The sequence below is a fragment of the Fusarium vanettenii genome, assembly GCF_000151355.1.
Source record: "Fusarium vanettenii 77-13-4 chromosome 8 genomic scaffold NECHAsca_10_chr8_2_0, whole genome shotgun sequence".
NCBI classification, from domain to species: Eukaryota; Fungi; Ascomycota; class Sordariomycetes; order Hypocreales; family Nectriaceae; genus Fusarium; species Fusarium vanettenii.
The window spans coordinates 353701-375660 of record NW_003315874.1 but is presented as its reverse complement, the minus strand read 5'-3'; the positions used below and the strand labels follow the sequence as shown (position 1 = coordinate 375660).

Here is a 21960-nt window from a genome sequence, read left to right as displayed (position 1 = left end):
ATAGAGAAAGAATATTTGAACGAGTGACTATTGCGTTTTGTTATGGAAGCTGGCCCCCAACCCACCAACTCCCTTGTTAGCTAACCGCCCTTTGCACATCGTTGGCCAATGGTTAGGAGATAAAGGCGATAGTTAGAGTGTTTCAGGATTCGGCTCATAGTTGGTTAGGGCTATGGTTGGGATTGGTCTGTGACTTGTCTAAACTAAGGAAGACTCAGCTTGGTTACCTACCTTCAGACCCTCGACGAGATCTGATGACAGTCCCATCTAGGGAAACTTCTTTGCGAAGTAAACGTGTTTCTTCCCTGGAAGCATATAGCCACCTTCGATCTTTGTCCACTCCTTCTTCGTAGTCTTCTTCTTGCGATTCTTCGCATCCAAGAAGTAGAGACCCTTGCCGGATCTCGACTTCTGGATTTTCACCTCAATGGACTTCTTTTGGGGGCGAGAGGAGTCTCCTTCCTCTTCTTCCTCGCCATCTTCGTCATCTTCGGCTTCGTCGTCGTCATCTTCACCACCACTGGCCTCTGCCCCTTCTTCTTCCTCTTCCTCGTCACCATAGTTGCCAAGCTGGCCCCCGCCAAAGTCATCGCTTATTTGGCTGAAGGAGGGCTCGTCACGATGCCACTCTTCTTCGTTCTCGCCGGTACCGTCCCAGTTCTGCGTCACTTGTCCAAGATCGGGCTCCTGGATCTGCTCTCCCCTGGAAAGTCTGGATTTCTTCGCGCCTGACGTATTATGGATGTAGTAGCCGTCTTCGGTGCTGCGCCAGCTATCCAGGTCTGGATATGAATAGTCGAGGAATTTGTCGCCGTTGGTAGCCATCACAGCCAGGAACCAGAGCGTCAACTTGGTTGTAAGCCGATTCGATCCATGTGCCCCCCATGGAACGGTGACGTACTCCGGGTCTTCGTAATGCCAGTGGAGTGGGTTGGTATCCTCATATACAGAACCGTCCTCCATCGAGGCGTCAGATGCATACCTGACGTGGCCGGCAGTCGCCCGAGGGGCACGCCCGGTAAACAACGTATCAGGGGAACGCTTACGAGTGAGCCTGAGGGCAACAAGGCACTCGTCTGATAGTATAAAGCCATATCGGGAGTTGTTGTCAGCCATGTAGGTGACGATCTGGGTGATGACCTTCTGCCACTCAGCCCAACGGGTGCCGCCCTCTCTTCCCATTGTAGGCCACCATTTCTTGCTGAGCTTGGTGTCTCCAGGAAGGACGTTGACAAAGGATTGGTTCTGGCTCAGACGAAGAGGGGAGATGACAGACCAGTCCGGCTTGTAAGTCGTTCCGCACCGGCTCCCTCGGCCAAAATGCGGCACCCCGTCCCGCCTATTCAAGGAATAGTTCACAATGGGGATTTCAAACCTCCTCAAAACATCATCGAGAGTCTCCTCGTTGAAAAGACACAGGTCCTGTGGCAGCGGCTCAGGCTTTGCTGCACCCACATACTCCTTGTCGAGCTCACGCCGGAAAATTGTCGTCAAGGTGGCATAATCGAATCCTTGCCACGGCCGCCAGGACTCAGGCGCCTGAACATCCGTGTCGACAGTCGAATTTCCACCTCTGGGGACGAGGCTGTTGTCGACATTGACGTTCGACCTCGTGAGCACGTGAAGAAGAGTCGGCATCTTTAGCCAGATGGAAGTTAAGTGAAAGAATGGGTAATAAGATAATGTGCTTCTTGGATATCCGGGGATCTATCCAGACCTACTGGTTTCTAACGGGAGAAGATATGCCAGTTTATATCTCCAAATCTTCTCTTCAACCCTGCGTGGCATTTTTGCAACTCGCCGAGGACGCGGAAGGCTCTTCTCCCAGTTGGAACGAGCCTAGGTATTGCCAGGGTGAATTCGAATTTCGGAATTTCTCCATCTTCCCTTGAAGTGACGAAGATTCCGACATTGGGGTTGCCTCATTTGTTGAGCGTCTTGTGTGTGGTCGCCAGAAACGCGTTGGTGGGCTAGGCGCTGTCCAACGCTCATAGTTCGAATATCATGCATATCTCCCCCCTGCTATCGAACTTTGATGAGCCATCCGATTCGAGGCAAGCCATGAATAGACGGAAATCTACTGTGCCTTTTGGGCCATCCGGATTGAAGAACAATGCAATAGGTGCATAACTTATGCTGTAGGTCCGTTCGGGTTGGAGGAGAAGTAGTGGAGGGCGAATGAAAGGCTTCTCGAGTTTCTTTTGCCCTCTCCTGTTCACTCCTTTTAGTACTTGGGGAAAGCTATTATAATAGTAATACTATATTTAATAAGTTTTATTAATCTTATAAACTTCTATTATAAAATAAGAAAAAATATTTTATAATATTATTATTTTTACTTTAATTTTATTATAACCTTATTATATCTTTTTTTAATCTCTTTAAACTACCTATTTATACGAAGCTATAATCTACCTAAAATGCGTATCAAACAGTAAAGTGCACATACTCCCTGTATTGTTTGCTTTCTGGAGATACAAGTACATAGGTTCGGGGCTTCTTTGGACGGGAGCTACTTATTCAAATAGGTAGGCAGGTACCGAGCCCCACCGAGCGAGCAACCTGACTTTCACGCCTTTACATCTTCTCTTCTCCCTTTGAGCTCTTCAACCATCGCCTCTCCTCAATTACTATGAATCGCGCATCAAGACTTCGGCAGGCACAACAGCTGGGCCCGATGCCCGATCTTGTATGGGAACGAGCCATGCAGGTGCCGTTCCTCGATGACAAGCCCATGGATGGTCCTCCATCATGCACAGAGCAAGACTTCAAGCGGCCGCATCTGCGACGGTGCACCTTTGACTTTGACACGATAATTTGGGAGCGCAAGCTCGGCGGTGGACTCGATGGATATGTTTGGAAGGTCTGGTTCGGCGAGACGGGTCCATTTGCTTTGAAGGTGGTGAGTGCTGACAACGAAGACTACTGTCAAGTCATGCTTATTCTCTCTTAGTTCTGGGATACGGAGCCCCCAGACTTCCGTCACTACTACGCTGCCCAGCGAGAATGCCAGAACGCTGCTGTCTTCCAAATGATAGAGGCAGCCATTGCGCAGGCTGCTGTAGAGTCGAAGCCGATCCGGGTCCTTGCTAACCCTAAAAGCAAGCAGGAAGCACGGTATAACCTCTACGCCTTCTCCGACGAGGCCCGTTTGATGTCTTGTCCTGAAGACCTTGAGACGGTGGAGGTTACTTCTATGCCTCGCTTCAGAAGGTGCTATGGGTGGCTGAAGTTCAGCGGTGAGGTATTCAAGAATCTACCATTCGAATTGAGGGCGCACCCTCGCACCGTCTCAAAGATCCAGAGGTCCATATCATCTAGTAAAGAGTACACGGCTATTGTTTACGAGTACGTCGAGGAGGGGGAGAACGATGAGGCTGTGGTCGAGGAAGTGGACCGGTTCTGTTGGCTCACCGGGTTTAGCCATAACCTGTCGCCAGCGACTCGGAACTGGAAGAGCGGAGTATTGGTCGACCTCGCAGACATTATTTACGCTCGTGGCTATGGTTGGCGGCAGGGGACCTACAAACCAAGGACGGCGGAGTATATTTTGGTAGAATGGTGAGGCTGCCGCAGTATCAATCCCTCTCTCTCCCAATCAAACACAAACATGCCCTGGGCGAGACAACCAACAATCACATCCTTAACAATACAAGAAGCACACATCCTGCAGAGAAAGATCCACATCTTAAAAACTCCGGACAGCCTGCCTAGATAATCCCTGTCGTCGAACTTGGGCTGAAGTCTGGGCTCCCCACCCGTCTCCCAAATTGGAATGGCTGGGGGAAACAACGAGGCAACCGCATGTGTTCGAGCGCTTAACTATCGTGTGCGAGTAAGACTTGAAATGTGGGAGCATTGGTGTATATCTACCCCGAGACGCCCAAGTTAGAAGCTGTAGAGTAGTACATGGCCGTGCCATCGAAGTGAGTGCAGGCTCTTCTTCCACTCCCACAGCTCCAACCACCAGCACCCAGCACGACGCCGGAGCCGAGTGACGCTACCAAGCTCCCTCGCGTGCCACTGTCCTCCAGGCTCTGGCATCACATTGCCCATGGCTACCCTCGAGGACATCCTCGATGACATGAGGTCAATCGTCGCCGGTATAGAAGCCATCGGACCAGGGTTGCAGAATCCCCGACTTCGACCCTCCGATCAGGAGGTCACACAACTTCATGAGTTGGCAACTAGTATGCTTGAACATGCGCAATGCCTTCGCGACAAGTCCATCTCTTGCACCTCAGCATGGACACCGGAGATTTTCCAAAAATCCGATGAGCACATGTCGCGGGCACAATCCGCTATCCGAACTGCGGCTCAAGGCAAGGTGAAATGGTCGATCCTCAGGAGAAACCTAGCGGCCATCTACCAAGGGCATTCATCCTCAGTTGTCGATTCACCCTCGCTCAAAGCGAGGAAGGCGAGAAAGGCGCAGAAAGGCCTAGCACTCCGCAGCTTGGGAGCGGGCGCTATCCTGGCGTGGGGTGTCTCCTTGCCGTCGAGCTTGTGGGAGGAGATGGACCAGCTTGTATTCAATGACGTTACCAAGCAAATGACCGAGGCAGCAGTCGGCAGCGAGCCTATCGCAGAGATAGCATCGAATGCTCAGGACATCATCCGTGATCTGGGTAAGGAAGAGCCCTTTTGCGGCATCGAGTCGTATCATGATTTCGTCCATGGTGAGCTGGAAACATGAATTCATGCCACGACGGAGAAGATTGCTAAGTCGTACAGAGGTCGAGGACCTCGCACGCAAGCAGCCCAGCCATCATCCCTCCAAGAAGCGAAAGCTCGATGACAACCAAGATCTCCAAGGCCCCGATTTATCGGTACATCCGGAACCGCACAGTGGAGAAAGCCACTTGCTCGCGAGCCAGACCATCTTGGCCGTACCGGACATGCACTTAGGAAGCACATATCTAGAGGAAGCGCCTCCAGTGAACAACGCTCCTGCCGGTAGGTGGACAGAGTCCCAGCCCAGCTTGTTTGAAAAGATGGTCAACCGGCTAACAAAAAGGGTACCTAGAGCCCATAGTGCCGTTGAGTTACGATGTGCCGGAAGACAGATTGCCAGATTTGCTGGGACTGCGCCCGGCGGGGGGTTGTGACGAGCTCCCGCCCATCACGTTGGGCGTTCCCACTGACGAGCTTCCGGGGTTTGTCTTCTTCAGCGTATCGAGGCGAGCCACGCTTCAATATATATTCGAGGGTGGGTTCGCAGCATCATGGCTTGATTCTGGTGTTCCGTTTGCTAGCGTTTCGCAATGAATCTGACTTGGACCAACATGGCTTCGAAGGGGCATCCAGCGGGTACGAGCCCAACGTACGAGCCCACGGCCCTCACCACGTCCCACACAGGGCCTTTCTTTTCCTTTGTGGCCTCACCTTGGTTAGCCGTTTCACTTCGTAATACTCGTATGCATCCGAACTTCGGCGTTCCCTTGTGAGGTCTGAAAATAATGATGCGGTCGGTCGGATGGGAGTCGTAGATGCGGCCCTGGACGATTTCGAAGCCATTGTCGTCGCTTTGAGTTATCGAGAAGCTTGTGCCGAACTTGCAAAGATCCCAGGTCAGCAAGCTGGAATTTTGGGGAGGTATCATTTCGAGGGGAGCAAACTTCTTTCATGACGAACTCGACCAAACTTTCGTCGTTGTCTTCCACGCCTTCAGGGAGCAGTACAGCACGTGGCGTCTCCATGTTGCCGAACCGAGCCCTTTCCAGAGTAAAGAATCGAAAAACCAAAGGAGGAAGCAAGAGGATCAGCGACGACAGAATAAGAAAGGTAATACGACCATTTGATGAGATGACAGAGGTTGGATGATAGCCCGACCACCTCAGTACCGAGACAGTTAGGTAGAGGTAGGGATGGGGATTTACTCCGCCCGGCGGCGCTAAGCCCTGAGGGTGAGCCACCCCAGTCTGGGTTGGGGTACCTGACAAGCCTCCTCAACCGGCGCACACGGCCGATCACAGGCAAGGCCAAGTTCATCCACATGTATGCTTCTGTCTCTTCAAGGTCAAGTCGGCTACTTTGAGTAGCCGACTCAATGTACAGTCTCGCCTATTCCCTCTATAAACTAGAATACGACTATTGGGGTACATAAACGCTCCCCTTTCCAACCTGCGGCTTCGAACTCAGATCCTCCTTCTCAGCGAGAACCTTATCAAACACCGCCCTCAATCGCTTCAGCACCTCTTCCTCGTTCTGGGCAACCTGATAGTGAGTTACTAGTCGGTTGCACATGAACTTGAGTCCCTCCTCCTTGCCGATTTCGATGAATCGCTTCTCGCTGCAACCGACGGCCTTGAGGTCTAGCCACACCATGTTGGTCTCAGTTGGTTCCTCGACTTTGCCGCCCAGGCTTGCCCAGAGAGCGTCGACCTTGCGGGCTGTCTCGTGAGAGGCCTTGAGGGGTCCATCTTCGCCGTTAGGAGATGCGCCAAATGTCTGCTCAACGGCTACACGACCAGCTGAAGTCACGACGCCAGACTGACGAAGACCACCACCGATAGACTTGCGAGTCCATCGGGCGTGCTTAATCGTGGCCTTGGAGCCCACAAGGACACTTCCAACAGGTGCACCGAGACCTTTGGACAGGCAAAGAGTAACAGTGTCAAAGTAGGAGCAATACTCGGGCAAGGACCCAGCCCCAGAGACGACAGCCTCCCAAAGACGAGCACCATCCAAGTGCAGTTTGATACCGTGCTCCTTAGCAAACTCGGAGATGCGCTTCACCTCGCTGAGGGGGATAACCATGCCGTGGAGGGTGTTTTCGAGGCTGATAACTCGTGTAGGGCAGCCGTGGACGTCGTCATCCAGCACAGCGTTGGCCATGATCTCCTCAAGAGTCATGTACTTTCCATTCTTAGGCACGATGGGCTGAATCTGAGCGCCTGTGAGAGCCGATGTGCTATCAATTGTCAATCAACAAGTCCAGGTGAGTCTCGGGAAGTACGAACCCGCCGGCCTCAGAGGTAAAGATGTGAGCACGGTAGTCGCAAATCACAGAGTGAGGAGGCTGCGTGAGGAGTGATCTCAAGGCGAGTTGGTTGCCCATGGTTCCCGAGAGTACAAACAGACCAGCTTCCTTGCCAGTTCGTCCAGCAATATATGCCTCGAGATCATTCGTAGCAGGGTCCTCCTGAAAGACATCGTCGAGGAGAGAGCATGACTGGATAGCCTGCAGCATAGCTGGAGTGGGAGTCGTCACCACATCACCTATCGGGTGTCAATGGGAACCTGAAAACATGAGATGAATGGTGTGTACTTCGCAGGTCAAAGGCAGCTGGGCCTTTTGCGCCAATCCAGGCATTGTGTGTCTTTTCCGAAGTTGCAAATGAGTCTCCCATGGCTACTGAAGATGAGGCAAAGAAACGATGCGGGGATGCTACAGAGCGGGTCAAGTTGGAGGTAATTGCCGAGAATCGTATCGTCGATGAGGATGCGTTATAACGAGAAAGACAAGATGAAACGAGTCGAGATGAAGGCCGCATGATGAGTTTAACGTGTCGGATAACGCACCGCGGAGAATGACTACACTAGGTACCTCCGGACACGGAGATTTTGAGGGGAACACCGAGTCGTCTTGGCCGTTGGCAGCCGTCGATAGAGCCGATACCCACCCCATCTCGGCTCCGGCAACGGGGGGATCCCCCGCAATTGTGCATGTCAAAGGGCGCGCCTGTAGAAGGCGCGATAACGATTGATGCCGTGCTTGGTTACTGTATGCTCCTCAATGTCCTCGATGAGGTTATTCACAACCGTTTGTTCAGCTGTGTGTATGCCATAGCTGGTAAGCGCTATTTACCCCCGTCAGCTCTCGGGAGAGTTAGCCGGCCCCCTTGTTGAAAACGTTTCAAGATCATACAGGACTCACGGCACGGAACTCCGTATCTATTCTACGGAGGGGCCAATCCAAGCCAGCGTAAACAAAAGCAGGGGTTTAAATACCCTTGGCTTAGCCAATTCAGCGGGCTTGGCGGGTTGTTATGAGACATGCATTCTCCAATTCGACTCAGCCCTACAACTCGAGTCCAAATGTCAGCTACGCCACTGTCTCTGGCGCAATGAGGCTGTGAATCTTGAAACAAAATCCAACAGGATTAGCATCCATGGGACATAATCCCTCTCCCCGCAAGAGATGGCCTGTTCTCTTGCCAAGCACCCCGTATACGAATATACCCACCAGCAACGGCACTTATCTACCGACCCAAAAACTGGCACAAGACTCGACATTGTGAGTGAGGAAATTAAAAAAGGCGTCGACTCCTTTAAATTGCAGGCGTCTTTTTGTCCGTCCAGGAACCAAGCCGTAATCTCCAGCCAATGGCCGTCGGACAAGCTCATCAAACCTGCAGTGCCACATGCACACCTTTTTGCAAGCAAAGAGGCGGCGGCCGCCCCTAGTGAGCACCATTCGTATAAAGCATTGTTGTGTGCCTGACTAGGTGCTGACTGTAGAAGGTTACGATCTTCTTCCGTAGGATCCTTGCTTATGCGCTGCGCCTTTCTTCTCCTCGAGCGCATGATGGACTGATACGAAAAACTTACTCTCTCTTTCTTACCGTCACTCGTTTCTGCTACAGGCAAATGTTGCCATCATGGCTGCTTTCTATCGTCCATCTGGCTTCTTATTCTTGATACCCTTCATTTGTCTTGTATGGCTTCTCGCAAAGCAACCCCTCTTGGACCGCTCACATGTCCACCGCATCACAGACGCCGACATAAGCGTCTCTCTGACCCTCCCGCGCCTCGACTTTTCATCGCGCCCTCACCACGAGTACTATGCTTCGGATGCTGCTAAGAGCCTATGCGCCGCGCATGGATACTCCGTGTTTCGTCCCCGCGCTGATGCCCCTGGCGGCCGCCGCAAGATCTACGACCTCTTCATGGTCAACACGGAGCTTGACTTTCTTGAGATTCGACTCAAGACACTCTACGACCATGTCGACTACTTTGTCATTGTTGAAGCGCCGTTGACGTTTCAGGGCGGTCCCAAGAACCTCACTATTCGGAATAACTGGGAGCGCTTCAAGCCGTACCACGACAAGATGATCTACCACGAACTGGAGTACCCGAAAGACTTTAAGCCGATTCGTCATTGGGATCGCGAAGACCTTCAGCGCAACGCCATGTTTGAGCAGGTCTTTCCCAAGCTCTCAGGTCCTCAAACTCCTGTCGACGGTGATGTGCTCCTCGTAGCCGATGTCGATGAGATCCCTCGGCCCGCAACGCTCCTCGTCCTTCGCACGTGCAACTTCCCCCGGCGCCTCACGCTGGCTTCCAAGTTTTACTACTACTCGTTCCAGTTCCTCCATGAAGGTCCCGAGTGGCCCTTTCCCCAGGCGACATACTACGGCGGGATGCACGGCACCATCCTCCCAGGCAACCTACGCACCGGTGACGCAGGTGTCCCTTTTCTACGAGATCTGGAAAAGGGCGTACTAGCCAACGCGGGCTGGCACTGCAGCTCCTGCTTCGCAACCGTGGACCAGTTCCTCAACAAGATGGCAAGCTTCTCACACGAGTGGATGAACCACGAGTCGTTCCGCAACCGGGACCGTATCGCCGCCGCCGTGCGTCAAGGTGTCGATCTCTGGGGGCGCAAGGTGGACAAGTTTCGACGCATTGAGAACAATGTCGATCTCCCGAGGTGTCTCCTCGAAGATAAGGAGAGGTTTCGGTATATGCTGAATAGGGATGGTAAGACGGCGGGGTTTACTGACTATCCATGATGAGATGAAAGTTTCTCATGATGTTATGTACGTTTTTGGATGAAGGTTTCGCGTTGTGTCTATACTATATCGTCCAGGAGTTTTAGGATATAATAATACCCTCGGTTTTCCATCTCTCAAGCAATTTGTCCCAACCCGTTCGTCCCGATATACATACACTAACAAACACCCCCCTGAGCTTGGCATGATCTGACAGAGTCCACGCAAAGGTTCGTGGCCAACGGGAAGCTCCATTCCGCCAAGACGGGCATCTTTTGCCCTAAGGGTTCGCCGGATCCGGCGTGTCTGAGGGTATTCTTGTAAAGAAAGGGATGGAATGTGCCGCAGCACGTGAGCAATGACAACGACAAGACTCTCTGCCTGAACAATTCACCAGTCATTCTTGAAACTTGGCATCCTCTCTATCTTGGCATCTTCAAGTTTTAACCAGAAGAAACACCAATTGCAGCACGTTTGCCAGTCACATCCCATCTTCAGGTTCTCACTGGCCACCCATCAGAGACAACTGAATGTTTCCCCCCAATGAGAAGCTCGAAGAATGAATCGAAAGAAACGAGGGGGTTCCTCGGCAAACCAGCCGCGCCAGGGAAGAGAGAGAGAGGAGAAAAAAAAGGGCCCCATCTCCTGTAAAAAAAAAAAAAAAAGCCATCCGTCTAGCGCAAGAGGTACGATTCGCTGACAATCGCCGGCCGCGCTCCAATGAAAAGGCCAAATCCACCTTTTTCTCGTCGACTGTGAATTCCAGCTCATCTCCCAGGGGTTGGGTTAAGGAAATAGCATTTCTATCCCTTTTTTTCCCCTCGTGTTCCTTTTCCTTTCCATTATTACCTTCTTTCTCTTCTTTTCTTATTATTTTTTTCTCTCTCTCTCTTTTCTTTTGCAAGTCTCGTGTTTTACTTGCTTTTCCTCGTCGTCGTCATGTTACCCTCGCCTAGGCCCCGCCCCGTCCCGACAGCCCTGCCGCTCCGCCTCCGTCCGTTCACCGCCGTCCCCGTTCAATCGGAGCCTCCGAGGGCAGTTTGATCACGAGAGACCGAGTGCAACCCCTCGGGGTCTGTTAATACCGAAACATCAGATCAAGAACTTGAAAGACATCCATTGTGTTCAACAACGACTCCCAGCCAAAGGCCAATGGAGTCCTCCTCAAAAAAGAAAACCAAGCCCCGTCCATCGGAAGCACTTGGCCGGACAAGAAAACACCAGCACCCAGTCAGAAACACCCACGATACTTGACCCCCCCCCCCCTCCCCTCGACCTGCAACTGCACTCACTGCTGCATCCAGACACACCAGTTCGTTTCGCTCGGCCGGGCGCGTGTGTCTGTATGTAGGTATGTATGTGGGTGCGCGGAACAGGGAGCGGGGGGACGGGATCCATCATCGGATTGATTGACTGACAGGGCAGGGCAGGCAGGGCAAGCAGGGCCTCTCTCTTGCTGGCCTCCCTTCTGTCTGGCTGGTGTCTGGCTGGTCGCCTGCCAGAAGGCGGCGTGCGGCGCTTGTCAACTGCAGCGATGAGTTGGCCAACGCATCAAGTGGTCCGTGTGTAGCCTCCATCCCAGACTCCCCAGAAGTGCCAGAGCAGAGTTTCCCTCAACAACCCCCCTCTCCTCTCCTCTCTCCCCTCTCGTCCCTTCAACTTCACTTGTCGCTTGCTTCGATGCTTGTTCTTCATCTTGATCTCTCTGTTCCCCTCGCAGCTTCGCTCCTGTCCCTTTGAACGGCTCAAAAAAACCTCTCCCCCGTCTGGAATCCGTCTACACCAACATTTACACCCCTGTCATCGTCACCTGGACTGTACCATCCTCCTCCGCCTCACCAGGACCATGGAACTCGACCCATGCCATCCGGCTCACTCACTCTAACAGTTTTTACCGGTTCAAATCCCCAGGAAGGCCCAGTCGGACCCAATTTCTCTTCATTTCAATGGATCTTGGCCTGTTTACCAACGGCAAACATCTGCGAATGCTTCAGACATTCCGGTTACATCTTGAAGCTGCATCTTCATTCAATTCCCTGTCTATCAACCCACGCTTCTTCCGCTGGTTATTGTGCCAAATCCTCACCAAGCAATTTCATAGCGACATCATCATTCAGTCATCAGCCGTTTCCTCGGCCGCTTGAAGAGTACTCATACAAGCTCGTGGCCGAAATCATTGCCCGTGCTTACTTATTCAAACATTTGTGTCCCAGCCAAGAAACAAGACGTCCAAGAATCATATCATCGTCGTCGTCGTCAACAGAAATTCCGGAAGCACCAACGACAACACCAGCCATGGTCTCGGCGCAAAATCTGCACCCGCTGGCAAGCGCCAGTTCTCGTGCACAGAACCCGTATTCCTCGGAGAATGCCCTCTCCGCCATTCTAGCCAGTGCTGAATTTTCTCACCCATGCCAGCTCATGCTCCATCAACAAAGAAAAAAAGGGTCTTGCATACCCGGAATAATAACAACAAGAAACCAGCGAAGAAGCCTTCGACATGATTGTGAAACAACCGCTCATGGGCTGACAGATATCTGGAAAAGTCATGAGCTCGTGAGAGAGGAAGTTTATATATGTTTACCGTTCGTTCACCCCTTCGCTTCGCCGGCCTTCGTTCTTCTCCTCAATCTTGACGCCCCGGAGGCAGGCAGCCATGGACTTCTTCCTCATAGTCATCCCGTACCCAGGAACCCAGGTCCGAGTGGCTCGCTCCCTTCTCCCAGGCCGGACTGGAATAAGAGCTGCATCCGCAGACAGGCGTGTCACGGCCACCATGCCGACATCTCGTCTTCATGCACGGGTGGCATACTTCATTAGAAACTCGACTACGGCGTCAAGGTTTGTCTCTTCTTTCGCACTGATACCATAGCAGCACACCTCGCGACCGCGTATGCTCTTCAGGTCCAGTTCGTCAATCAACTCGTCCACCGAGAGCTTGTCCGGGAGATCAGACTTGTTCCCTAGGATTAGGAGTGGGATGCCGGCCAATGACCTGCGACCCATGAGGTCGTGCAGCTCTTCCTTGGCTTGGGGGATCAACTCGATATCGGCAATGTCCACGATGAAGACGATGGCGCTCACGCCCCGGCAGTATCTCTCCCACATGGTGCGAAACCGAGGCTGGCCACCAATGTCCCAGCATTTCAGCGTAACATGGCCTCGTTGCACCTTTTTCATATTGAATCCGACGGTGGGAATCGAGCTGCGCGGCATCCGAGGTTAGCACTACGTCCCTGCCAATGGGAAATCGACGGAACGGTCCATCCGGGTTAGGAGGAAGGGGATGACATGAGCTTGGGGATGCGCTTACTCAAGAGTGAACTCTCCTCCCTATTCATCACCAGGGTCAGCCAGAGGCGGTCAAGCGGCAGAGCATGGAACGATATGGGAGACACTTACAGCGAGGACCCTCAATAACGATGTCTTGCCAGCATTTTGCAAGCCTACCATGGTCACCTCCATCTCCATCGCCCTTCGCATCATTGTCAGTATGTCGGCGCAGTTGATCCGCGGCGAGCCGAGGCAGGGCAGCAAAGCACGAGGCAGAAGAGCCAGGTGGCAGCATATCGCCCAGCAAGCGGCTCATGGGACACGGCTACTCACCAAAACATGCGCATTAACCAATTGTAGACCCTCTGAAAAAGTCCTGCCATGTTTACTATCGGGGCACCGAAGGCGCTTGTCGGGTCGCGGCAGAAGCGGTCGGGTGAAGGCGGGGGTGCTGATCGAGCAAAGAGCTGGATAGGCCAGCTATTACGGCAGGGCGAATGGAGAAAAAATGCAATCCGCCGAGGATGGCGGGTGTTTTTATCCAAGGTACGTAAAATATCTCGATCTCGCAGAGGACGGTCAAGGTTGTGGCGGGCGGGGTGCTTTATGGCAAAGGCAATTCTTGTTGGCGTTGGCGCTCAGACGCAGGGTCGCGGTTGATGAGGGCAAGGATGAACAACGAGCGGGACGGCGGCTCAGGAAGAAAAGCGACTTGTATGACGGTGGCAGACGACAAGTAACATCTGCACCTGCTGCTGCTAAGTTGTGCGCGCGAGCGTCTGGGCGTCGGGGTTGGAGTCGGAGGCGGGCTTGGGCGGCGATGAGATGGGGATGGTAGAAGGAGGAGAGGCTCGTGGTGCAACGACGGAGGAGCAGAACAGAGCAGTAGATTGGCACAGCACAGGTGACGCCTGGGCGGAGGCACGAATAGGGCCCCACCTGGAACGAGATGACGGCCGAGACAGTCGAGAGACGCCGGACGGGCACCAAAAAGGGCACCCAAAGGCCACCAGAGGCCACCACAAAGGCCACCAACGGGCACGAGCCTTTGGGGCCCTTGAGGGGGGCAAGGGATGGGGAAGTGGTGGGAACGACCCGTGCCTGGCGGCGCAGGTAGCGTAGCTTTTAGCGCAGTTGCAGCGCCAAACAAGCACAGAGACAGAGGTCGTGGAAGATAGGTAGACGGCTAGGTCGAGTCGGGCAAAGATAGATGTCGACGTCAAAAGACTGGGTGGGTTTCAGCGCAGCTCAATGTATAAACACCACTGACAGCTCGTTCTACCGATAGCCGGGGAGCAGGGAATCGCTAGAAGAGCTCCAGGTCAAGGAGCCCAGGGCAGTCAAGCAAGAGAAGCCGGAGCAGGGGTGAGCTGGGCGCGGGTGCGCAAAATGTACTGATTGGGGATTGCAGTCGTCGCGGGGTGTTGTGACATTCCAGTCTTCAATCACCTGGTCCAGCCCAGAGGTGGCAGCAGTGTGGGTTAGACGCTGCGACGTCTCATTCGCTTGGCCGGGGTCGAGCTTGCTAGGGCAGAGCGATGATCGACCAGGGCTGGAGAGCGGCGTCGACGTCAGTGCTAGGCTTCTGAGGGCGCCTAAGAGACTTTTGTCTCTTTAAAGGGTCCTTGTCTCTGGCAAGGCGGCTAGAGCTCAATGTGAAGCGGATAAATGAAACGGAACAGTGCAGGTGGAGATGGATGTTTGATCTTGTTGCTTTAGTTCTGGCTGAACCCAGTTGCGGTTGGCTGCAGGGACCTTGAGACCTGGCTGGGCGGGATCCGGCAACAAACCGAGGTGATGGGTGAAGTACCAGGCGGCAACGATGGACTTGACGATCTAGTCCCAGATCTAAGCGGGTCGTGTCTCGGGGTTGAGCGTGGCGGGCGGGTATCCCGTTTGCCTTTTGCTCTGTCAGCTTGAACCTTGGCGAATCAGCCGTTCCCAAGATGTGTGTGAGGCTGTGGCAGTCCTAAAGCGCCTGTCAAATATGTGTCTGAATGTGCTGAGCGTGGTGTTGCAGGTGCACATGTAGCTGGGGCGTTGTCGCCAGCCAGTGACAGCGAGGAGTCTTGAGAGGGTGAACACCAGAATGAGGAGCTGGGCGAACTAAATGGCGAGCCGACCACAGAAAGCTTCTGACGACGAGTGACTCTTGCGGTAAATGGTGACGAATACTGTCCAGGTTATCAAGCTGCTAGCGATGACGCCGGGATCATCTAATCACCAGACCTGAGGCGCAGTTTCGCGAGGCAGCAGCGGCGATGTAGATCTGAAATGACTAAGTCAAGGAGTCTGACGGCGCGAGTGGAAGATCTGGTTGGCGTGAGCATCAAAGATGGTCTCGGTAGTAAGAGGGAGAAGAACGAGAGAAGGACAAGTGATGGAGAGGGGGAAGACGTGACCTGCGGGTATAAGGCTTGAGTTAAGGTAAGGTAGGTATGGCTGTCCAAATCAAGTGGGTTCCTGCCGTTTCGACCTGACCTACCTCCCCAAGTCAGACAAAACAACAACAACAGAAGAAGCTCGAATGTTTAGAAATAGAAACAAAAAAGACTTCCATCGTCCGCTTTCCTTCTTGGTACAACGATGAGACTCCGTTTTCCGATTGGCATAGACCGCTGGGTAAGGCGAAATGGCCTAACCGAAGCCAGGCACCGTCAGATGTCCTGCAACACCAGTATAGAAAGTCCTAACACAAGCATCCACATCGATTCTCTCCTCACGAGATGCCGTGCCTCTTGTTCTCGCTCAGCATCAATAATCCGAAAAGGGAAGCGTGCACGAGGGGCGCATGCGATGAAGTTGTGCACCACCGGCAACGCAGGTTGGGCTGCAGTCCATGCAAGCATCAAGCCTCGGCGGCTTTGTGCCTCACGCTCAGCATGTTTCGTGATTCGCGAGCAAAGCCATGGTTGGGAAACCATTGCTTAGAGCTTCTAGGGCTCCGTGGTGGGTGCATCTGTCGGCCTTGTTCATGATGGAGGTGGTGGCTGGGTAACAATGAGCTCTCATTTGGCATCCATCATGAGCATAAGCCCCTCATCTCCTTGTTGTCTCGTTCAATGATCTGTCTGGAGAGAGCTCCGCAGGAGGTTACTGCTGTGTCCTGCACCAGCACGCATCTTGCGGGTCATGCTGCAAGCTTCTGAGCAATAAGACGGAGTCCTCCGCTGCCTGCTGGTTGCGCCGGGTGCTGGATCGGTCATGTAGGAAAACGGCCCCCATCTTGAAGGTTCCGAGTTCCAGTCAGCCACAGGTCTGCATGTCCATCCCAGGCACCAGCTCCAGGCTTCTAATGCTCTCGAAGCGATGGAATTACCTATTCCAGGCAACACAAGCGGCAACAACCTTTGCGCTGGAGGCCTCGTGACTTGGATGGTCAGATGAACTCGTCGTCATCATCCAGCATTGCCTCGTTAATATCCGAAACAGCTTCTTTCTCTCCCGAACGACGCATCATGAGCCTTGTGCCGCAAGCTATCAGACGAGTTCTTCCTCTTATCAAATTATCGGATTATTCCTGTCGTGCTACACCTGCAGAAACATAGGCCAACTCTCCTCTTACTTAGCCTGCAACTTGACGAGGTGTGACATTAAGAGAAGATCCGAATGGTATCTTCAGATGGTTTCACTGCCTCATCTAACAAGTGCCCAAGCTGTTAGAGCCGGGTTGTTTGATAGACGACTGAGTTGCTTGGAGACACTTCATGTGGCCTGCAAGATGGAGCTGCCCCTCATTCGCTCGAGCTTACACATTCACCCCACCTTAATCGATAACGTATCTTATCTCCGATTGCTTATCGGCAATTTTTTTTCCGTCGTTTCTTAGGTCGCCTTTTTTTTCTGCTTGTCTGCGACAGCCTCCAATTCCTCTGCGAGCCGCCTGATCGCGAATGTCTACCACTCTTCGCGATTACTCGTGTTAGACAAGACTTTGCAGGCGGCTGATAATTGCGATTGATCTGCATCCACTCCATCCCTGAGGTTATCCTCCTCAGCGGCCGAAGTGACCGTCGCAAACGCCCAAACATACAAAAGCCTTGAATCCGACTTCACCGATTCACCATGGCGCCCTCAGCCACCAACACCGAATGGGACCACGAGTACCACACTCTCCGCCGAGAGAACCTCTTCCGAAACCCTCCCAAGGATCATACTGCGTATCCCGCTCTTCAATTAGCCATCAATCCCCATATTGAGTCCTTCAATGGACTCTTCCGCGACGATGGCAAGCCCGGCTTGCTCACGCATGGTCTGGCCGACATTGGCACCAAGACCTTTCTTGACGGTGACGAGCGGGCTGGACCTCAAGGCAAGAACCGCTTGACCATTCGATACAAGGATGTCTTCCTCCAGAAACCCCAGGTTCCGCCTTCTAACAAGATGGCCCGGAACCGACAAATCTTTCCCGCCGAGTGCAGAGAGCGTCACGTAACATATCGAGGAAGGCTCTCGGCTACCCTCGAATATCGCATCAATGGTGGCGATCCCATTGAATTCGTCCGCGAGTTTGGCCAAGTCCCCATCATGATCAAGGTTTGATTGCCCGGTCTTGCGCCCCAAGTCCGCCTTGTTAATGCTTTCTCAGTCCAACCGATGCCATCTTGAGGGCAACTCGCCTGCTCTTCTCGTTGAGCGAAAAGAAGAGTCCGAGGAACTGGGTGGCTACTTTATCGTCAACGGTATTGAAAAGATCATTCGAATGCTGCAATTGAACAAGAGAAACTTCCCCATGGCCATCAACCGACCTAGTTTCCAGAACCGTGGCCCCGGCTACACCCCCTACGGTATCATTCTCCGCGCAGTTCGACCCGACGAGACGTCCCAGACCAACGTTCTCCACTACCTCAACGATGGAAACATGACTTTCCGTTTCTCATGGCGCAAGAACGAGTATCTTATTCCGGTCATGATGATCCTCAAGGCGCTTGTCGAGACCAACGACCGCGAGATCTTTGAGGGTCTGGTTGGCCCTGTTGGATCAAAATCGACCGAAAACACCTTCCTTACGGACCGAATCGAGTTGCTTTTGCGGACGTACAAGTCCTACAACCTTTACAGCAAGTCGGAGACGAGGGCGTACCTGGGTGAAAAGTTCCGGGTTGTGCTTGGAGTCCCTGACACCATGTCCAACCTCGACGTTGGTACCGAATTCCTCCGAAGAATTGTCCTGGTCCATCTCGGAAACGTCGACGTGACGGAGGAGCAGGACAATGAGAAGTTCAAGCTTCTTCTCTTCATGATCCGCAAGCTCTATGCCCTTGTCGCTGGCGAGTGCGCTGTCGACAACCCCGATGCTGTTCAGAACCAGGAGATTCTGCTGGGAGGTTTCTTGTATGGTCAAATCCTCAAGGAGCGTCTCGATGAGTTCCTGAGCGTTAACGTCCGCGCATCCCTGCGAGATTACCTCCGCCGGAACCCAACTGTTCCCTTTACTTCTGAAGATTTCCGCAAGGATTTCCCAAATAACATTTTCCGAAAGGCCAACGAGAATCTCGGAAATGCCCTAGAGTATTTCTTGTCCACGGGTAACATGCAGAGTCCATCTGGACTTGATCTTCAGCAGACTGCAGGTTTCACAGTTGTGGCCGAAAAGCTCAACTTTTTGCGATTCATCAGTCACTTCCGCATGGTGCATCGAGGTGCCTTCTTTGCCCAGCTCAAGACAACTGCTGTGCGAAAGCTGCTCCCCGAGTCATGGGGCTTCATGTGTCCTGTCCACACGCCTGATGGTGCGCCCTGTGGTCTTCTGAACCATCTTGCGCACAAGTGCAAGATCATGACCGATTCGGTCGACGTCTCCCATATTGCGGCTCTTGCTGCCGAGCTCGGAATCGTTGACGTTTCGTCAGCCTCGACCGAGGAGAATGTTGTGGTCATGCTTGACGGCAAGATTCTTGGTTTCTGCACTCCCAAGGAGTCGGTCAGAATCGCGGATTGTTTCCGATACTGGAAGGTTGAGGGCACACACGGCGTGCCTCTGCAACTGGAGATTGGTTACGTTCCCCCGTCTCATGGCGGTTCCTATCCCGGCATTTACATGACGTCCACGCCTGCAAGAATGGTGCGACCCGTCAAGTACCTCCCTCTCCAGAAGGAGGATTGGGTTGGTCCCTACGAACAGCCTTACATGTCCATCGCCGTGGTGCCGCAGGAGGTCGAGTCTGGAAAGTCTACGCACGTCGAGTTTGATCCCACCAACATGCTGTCGATTCTCGCCAACATGACCCCCTTCTCGGACTTTAACCAGTCGCCTCGAAACATGTACCAGTGTCAGATGGGTAAGCAAACCATGGGAACTCCCAGCACTAATCTTCGCTACCGAACCGACAACAAGTCATACCGCATACAAACTGGACAAACACCCGTCGTGCGAGCGCCTCTTCACAACACATATGGTTTCGACAACTTCCCCAACGGCATGAACGCAGTTGTTGCTGTCATCTCGTACACTGGATACGACATGGACGACGCCATGATTCTCAACAAGAGCGCCCATGAGCGTGGCTTTGGACATGGTACCATCTACAAGACCAAGAAGATCTCGCTCAAGGATGACTCGCGAACAAAGGCCACCAAGAGTGTCACCAAGGCTTTTGGCTTCGCGCCTCACAGCTACGTGAGTGCGTCATACCAGGGAATGCTGGATGACGACGGCCTGCCTCACGTGGGCCGCATGATCCAGGAGGGAGATGTAATCTGCGCGTGGCACACGGTGACGCCCGACTACAATGGCAAGCTGGTGAACCTGGATGGCATCACTCACTACGAAAAGTACAAGGATGGCGAGACGGGCTTTGTCGAAGAGGTCCGCCTGATCGGAGCCGAGACCGGCAACGAGCCTCTGCAGACCATCTCTGTCAAGTTCCGTGTTCCCCGATCCCCCATCATCGGTGACAAGTTCTCGTCCAGACACGGACAGAAGGGTGTCGCCTCGCAAAAGTGGCCAACGGTGGATCTGCCCTTCTCGGAGACTGGCATCCAACCGGACATTATCATTAACCCCCACGCTTTCCCTTCCCGTATGACGATAGGCATGTTTGTGGAATCGCTCGCCGGCAAGGCTGGCGCGCTGCATGGCCTTGCGCAAGACTCGACACCGTTCAAGTTTGACGAGGAGAACACTGCGGCGGACTATTTTGGCCACCAGCTGATGAAGGCCGGGTACAACTACCACGGCAATGAGCCCATGTACTCGGGCATCACGGGAGAGGAGCTCGCAGCTGACATCTACATCGGAGTTGTCTACTACCAGCGTCTGCGACACATGGTCAACGATAAGTACCAGGTGCGAACCACTGGTCCAGTGGTGCCGACAACAGGCCAGCCCATCAAGGGCCGAAAGAGGGGTGGTGGTATCCGTGTGGGAGAAATGGAGCGTGATGCGTTGTTGGCTCACGGAACGGCCTTTTTGCTCCAGGATCGTCTCCTCAACTGTTCGGATTATTCCAAGTCGTGGATCTGCCGCCGCTGCGGTTCGTTCCTCTCTGTGCAGCCCACCGTGTCGCAGTTTGCACCGGGCAAGAAGAAGGCGGCCAGCATCGTGCGATGCCGCAACTGCGCCGTCAAGCTGGACGACGCCGAGGGCATCGACCTCACCGAGATCCAGGGCGAGATCTGGGAGGACGGTCAGGGCAACTCTTGGGTTGGTGGTGATCACACGACGCAGGTTGTTGTCCCCGGTGCTCTCAAGTACCTCGACGTCGAGCTGGCAGCCATGGGCATCAAGCTCAAGTACCGCGTGGACCGCGCCGACGAGCCTCGCAAGGGGCCGATGAGGCCCATGTCGTTGGATGGAGTTCGGGTTGGAAAATAGATGTGTATGTTTTTTATGCTAATTTGATCATTTTTTGTTGGGGAGCTACCTATTCCATACATTTGCCTCAGGGGGTTGATAGAAGGGGGTGCGTTTTACGACTGTACAGCATGGCATGTCAATACCACGATTATTTACCAAACTGGAGGCCTCTGTCTTCCTTGTGATGATGATTCAGTGCGAGTCTAAGTTCCTTCTGAAGTTGGCTTAGGGGATATCGAGGCACCAAGAGTTGGCACTCATTGATACGCTGTCGACCTCGTCTCAGATCCCCCTAGTTACTCAGCGTGTGTCTCATCTTCAAACAAAAACCAACAAGTCATCAAGCCGAGAAAAAATGACGCTCTTCTGCCACCAAATCTGACTCTCCCGTGCCATGTTAAGCAGGGGACAGCATAGAACAACGGAACCGAAGACCAACCGTTCACAGCTCGGTCGGCCACGAGCAAACGGGCGCATGAGAAAACGTGGAGGTCAAAGGGGGGCAGGTTTGTGGTTTGTGTTCTGGGAAATGAGGTTGCACGGAGCGTGTAGGGCAGCTGCAAGCAGCCGTCGGGATGGCGAATAGCGGTTGAGGGAGAAGAGAGAGGGTTTGCGAAGTCTTGGGGAGGAGAAGCATGTAACAAGCCGTCTTGTGCTATGCTACTTTACCTGGAGGTGTACCTTGTAGAGGACGATGGGTGGCTGCGTGGATGAGGTGAGGTGGATATCAAATGGCTCGTTGCTGCTCCTACGTTTCTGCATTTGCGTTTCTTTTCTCCTTGTTTGCGAGTCTCCTTGGCTGCCATCTCATCACTCTAGTGTCCGTAAGCCCTGGTATCACCTTGAAGAGAATCATCGTATAGTATCGTATCTCCAGTGACAGCTCCTCAACCAAGTCATCGGCGGTGACAAGTTGTCGAGCACACACCGCCGTTCTAAAGTGTATATATACCAGTCTCTCTACCCCCTTGATTCAGTCAATCTTCATTTATTTCCAAGCAAAATCCGTTCATCAGTGGTGGTGCAAGTACCAGCTTAACCTCCTTCCGCGGCACCGCCTTTGAGGGACGGGCTGCACCTTCCCGCCAACAAGGCCGAGTGAAATCAGCAGTGCGCTCCAACATCCCGTGCTTCTCATCTCTGCTCCTTCTCTCTCTGTCTCTTTCCTTTTCT

The 21960-nt window shown here is 53.2% G+C and overlaps 6 protein-coding genes across 6 annotated transcripts; 3 read left to right on the top strand and 3 right to left on the bottom strand.

The window, feature by feature from the left end:
* Nucleotides 1–267: 267 nt before the first annotated feature.
* Nucleotides 268–1638, bottom strand: NECHADRAFT_83683 (uncharacterized protein; the record flags this gene model as incomplete). Its single annotated transcript, XM_003048669.1, has 2 exons — nt 268–1339; nt 1376–1638. The coding sequence occupies 2 exons, from the start codon at nt 1636–1638 to the stop codon at nt 268–270; spliced, it is 1335 nt and encodes a 444-aa protein (XP_003048715.1).
* Nucleotides 1639–2632: 994 nt separating this feature from the next.
* On the top strand, nt 2633–3565 carry NECHADRAFT_83682 (uncharacterized protein; the record flags this gene model as incomplete). Its single annotated transcript, XM_003048851.1, has 2 exons — nt 2633–2902; nt 2954–3565. The coding sequence occupies 2 exons, from the start codon at nt 2633–2635 to the stop codon at nt 3563–3565; spliced, it is 882 nt and encodes a 293-aa protein (XP_003048897.1).
* Nucleotides 3566–6090: 2525 nt separating this feature from the next.
* Nucleotides 6091–7496, bottom strand: NECHADRAFT_95452 (uncharacterized protein; the record flags this gene model as incomplete). Its single annotated transcript, XM_003048668.1, has 4 exons — nt 6091–6913; nt 6963–7221; nt 7271–7390; nt 7457–7496. 4 exons carry the CDS (start codon nt 7494–7496, stop codon nt 6091–6093), a joined length of 1242 nt encoding a protein of 413 aa, XP_003048714.1.
* Nucleotides 7497–8592: 1096 nt separating this feature from the next.
* Nucleotides 8593–9737, top strand: NECHADRAFT_95451 (glycosyltransferase family 17; the record flags this gene model as incomplete). Its single annotated transcript, XM_003048850.1, has 2 exons — nt 8593–8619; nt 8679–9737. The coding sequence occupies 2 exons, from the start codon at nt 8593–8595 to the stop codon at nt 9735–9737; spliced, it is 1086 nt and encodes a 361-aa protein (XP_003048896.1).
* A 2772-nt stretch (nt 9738–12509) lies between these two features.
* Nucleotides 12510–13372, bottom strand: NECHADRAFT_46575 (uncharacterized protein; the record flags this gene model as incomplete). Its single annotated transcript, XM_003048667.1, has 4 exons — nt 12510–12921; nt 13030–13049; nt 13119–13191; nt 13323–13372. The coding sequence occupies 4 exons, from the start codon at nt 13370–13372 to the stop codon at nt 12510–12512; spliced, it is 555 nt and encodes a 184-aa protein (XP_003048713.1).
* Nucleotides 13373–17054: 3682 nt separating this feature from the next.
* Nucleotides 17055–20805, top strand: NECHADRAFT_95449 (uncharacterized protein; the record flags this gene model as incomplete). Its single annotated transcript, XM_003048849.1, has 3 exons — nt 17055–17525; nt 17578–19941; nt 20053–20805. The coding sequence occupies 3 exons, from the start codon at nt 17055–17057 to the stop codon at nt 20803–20805; spliced, it is 3588 nt and encodes a 1195-aa protein (XP_003048895.1).
* Nucleotides 20806–21960: the final 1155 nt, after the last annotated feature.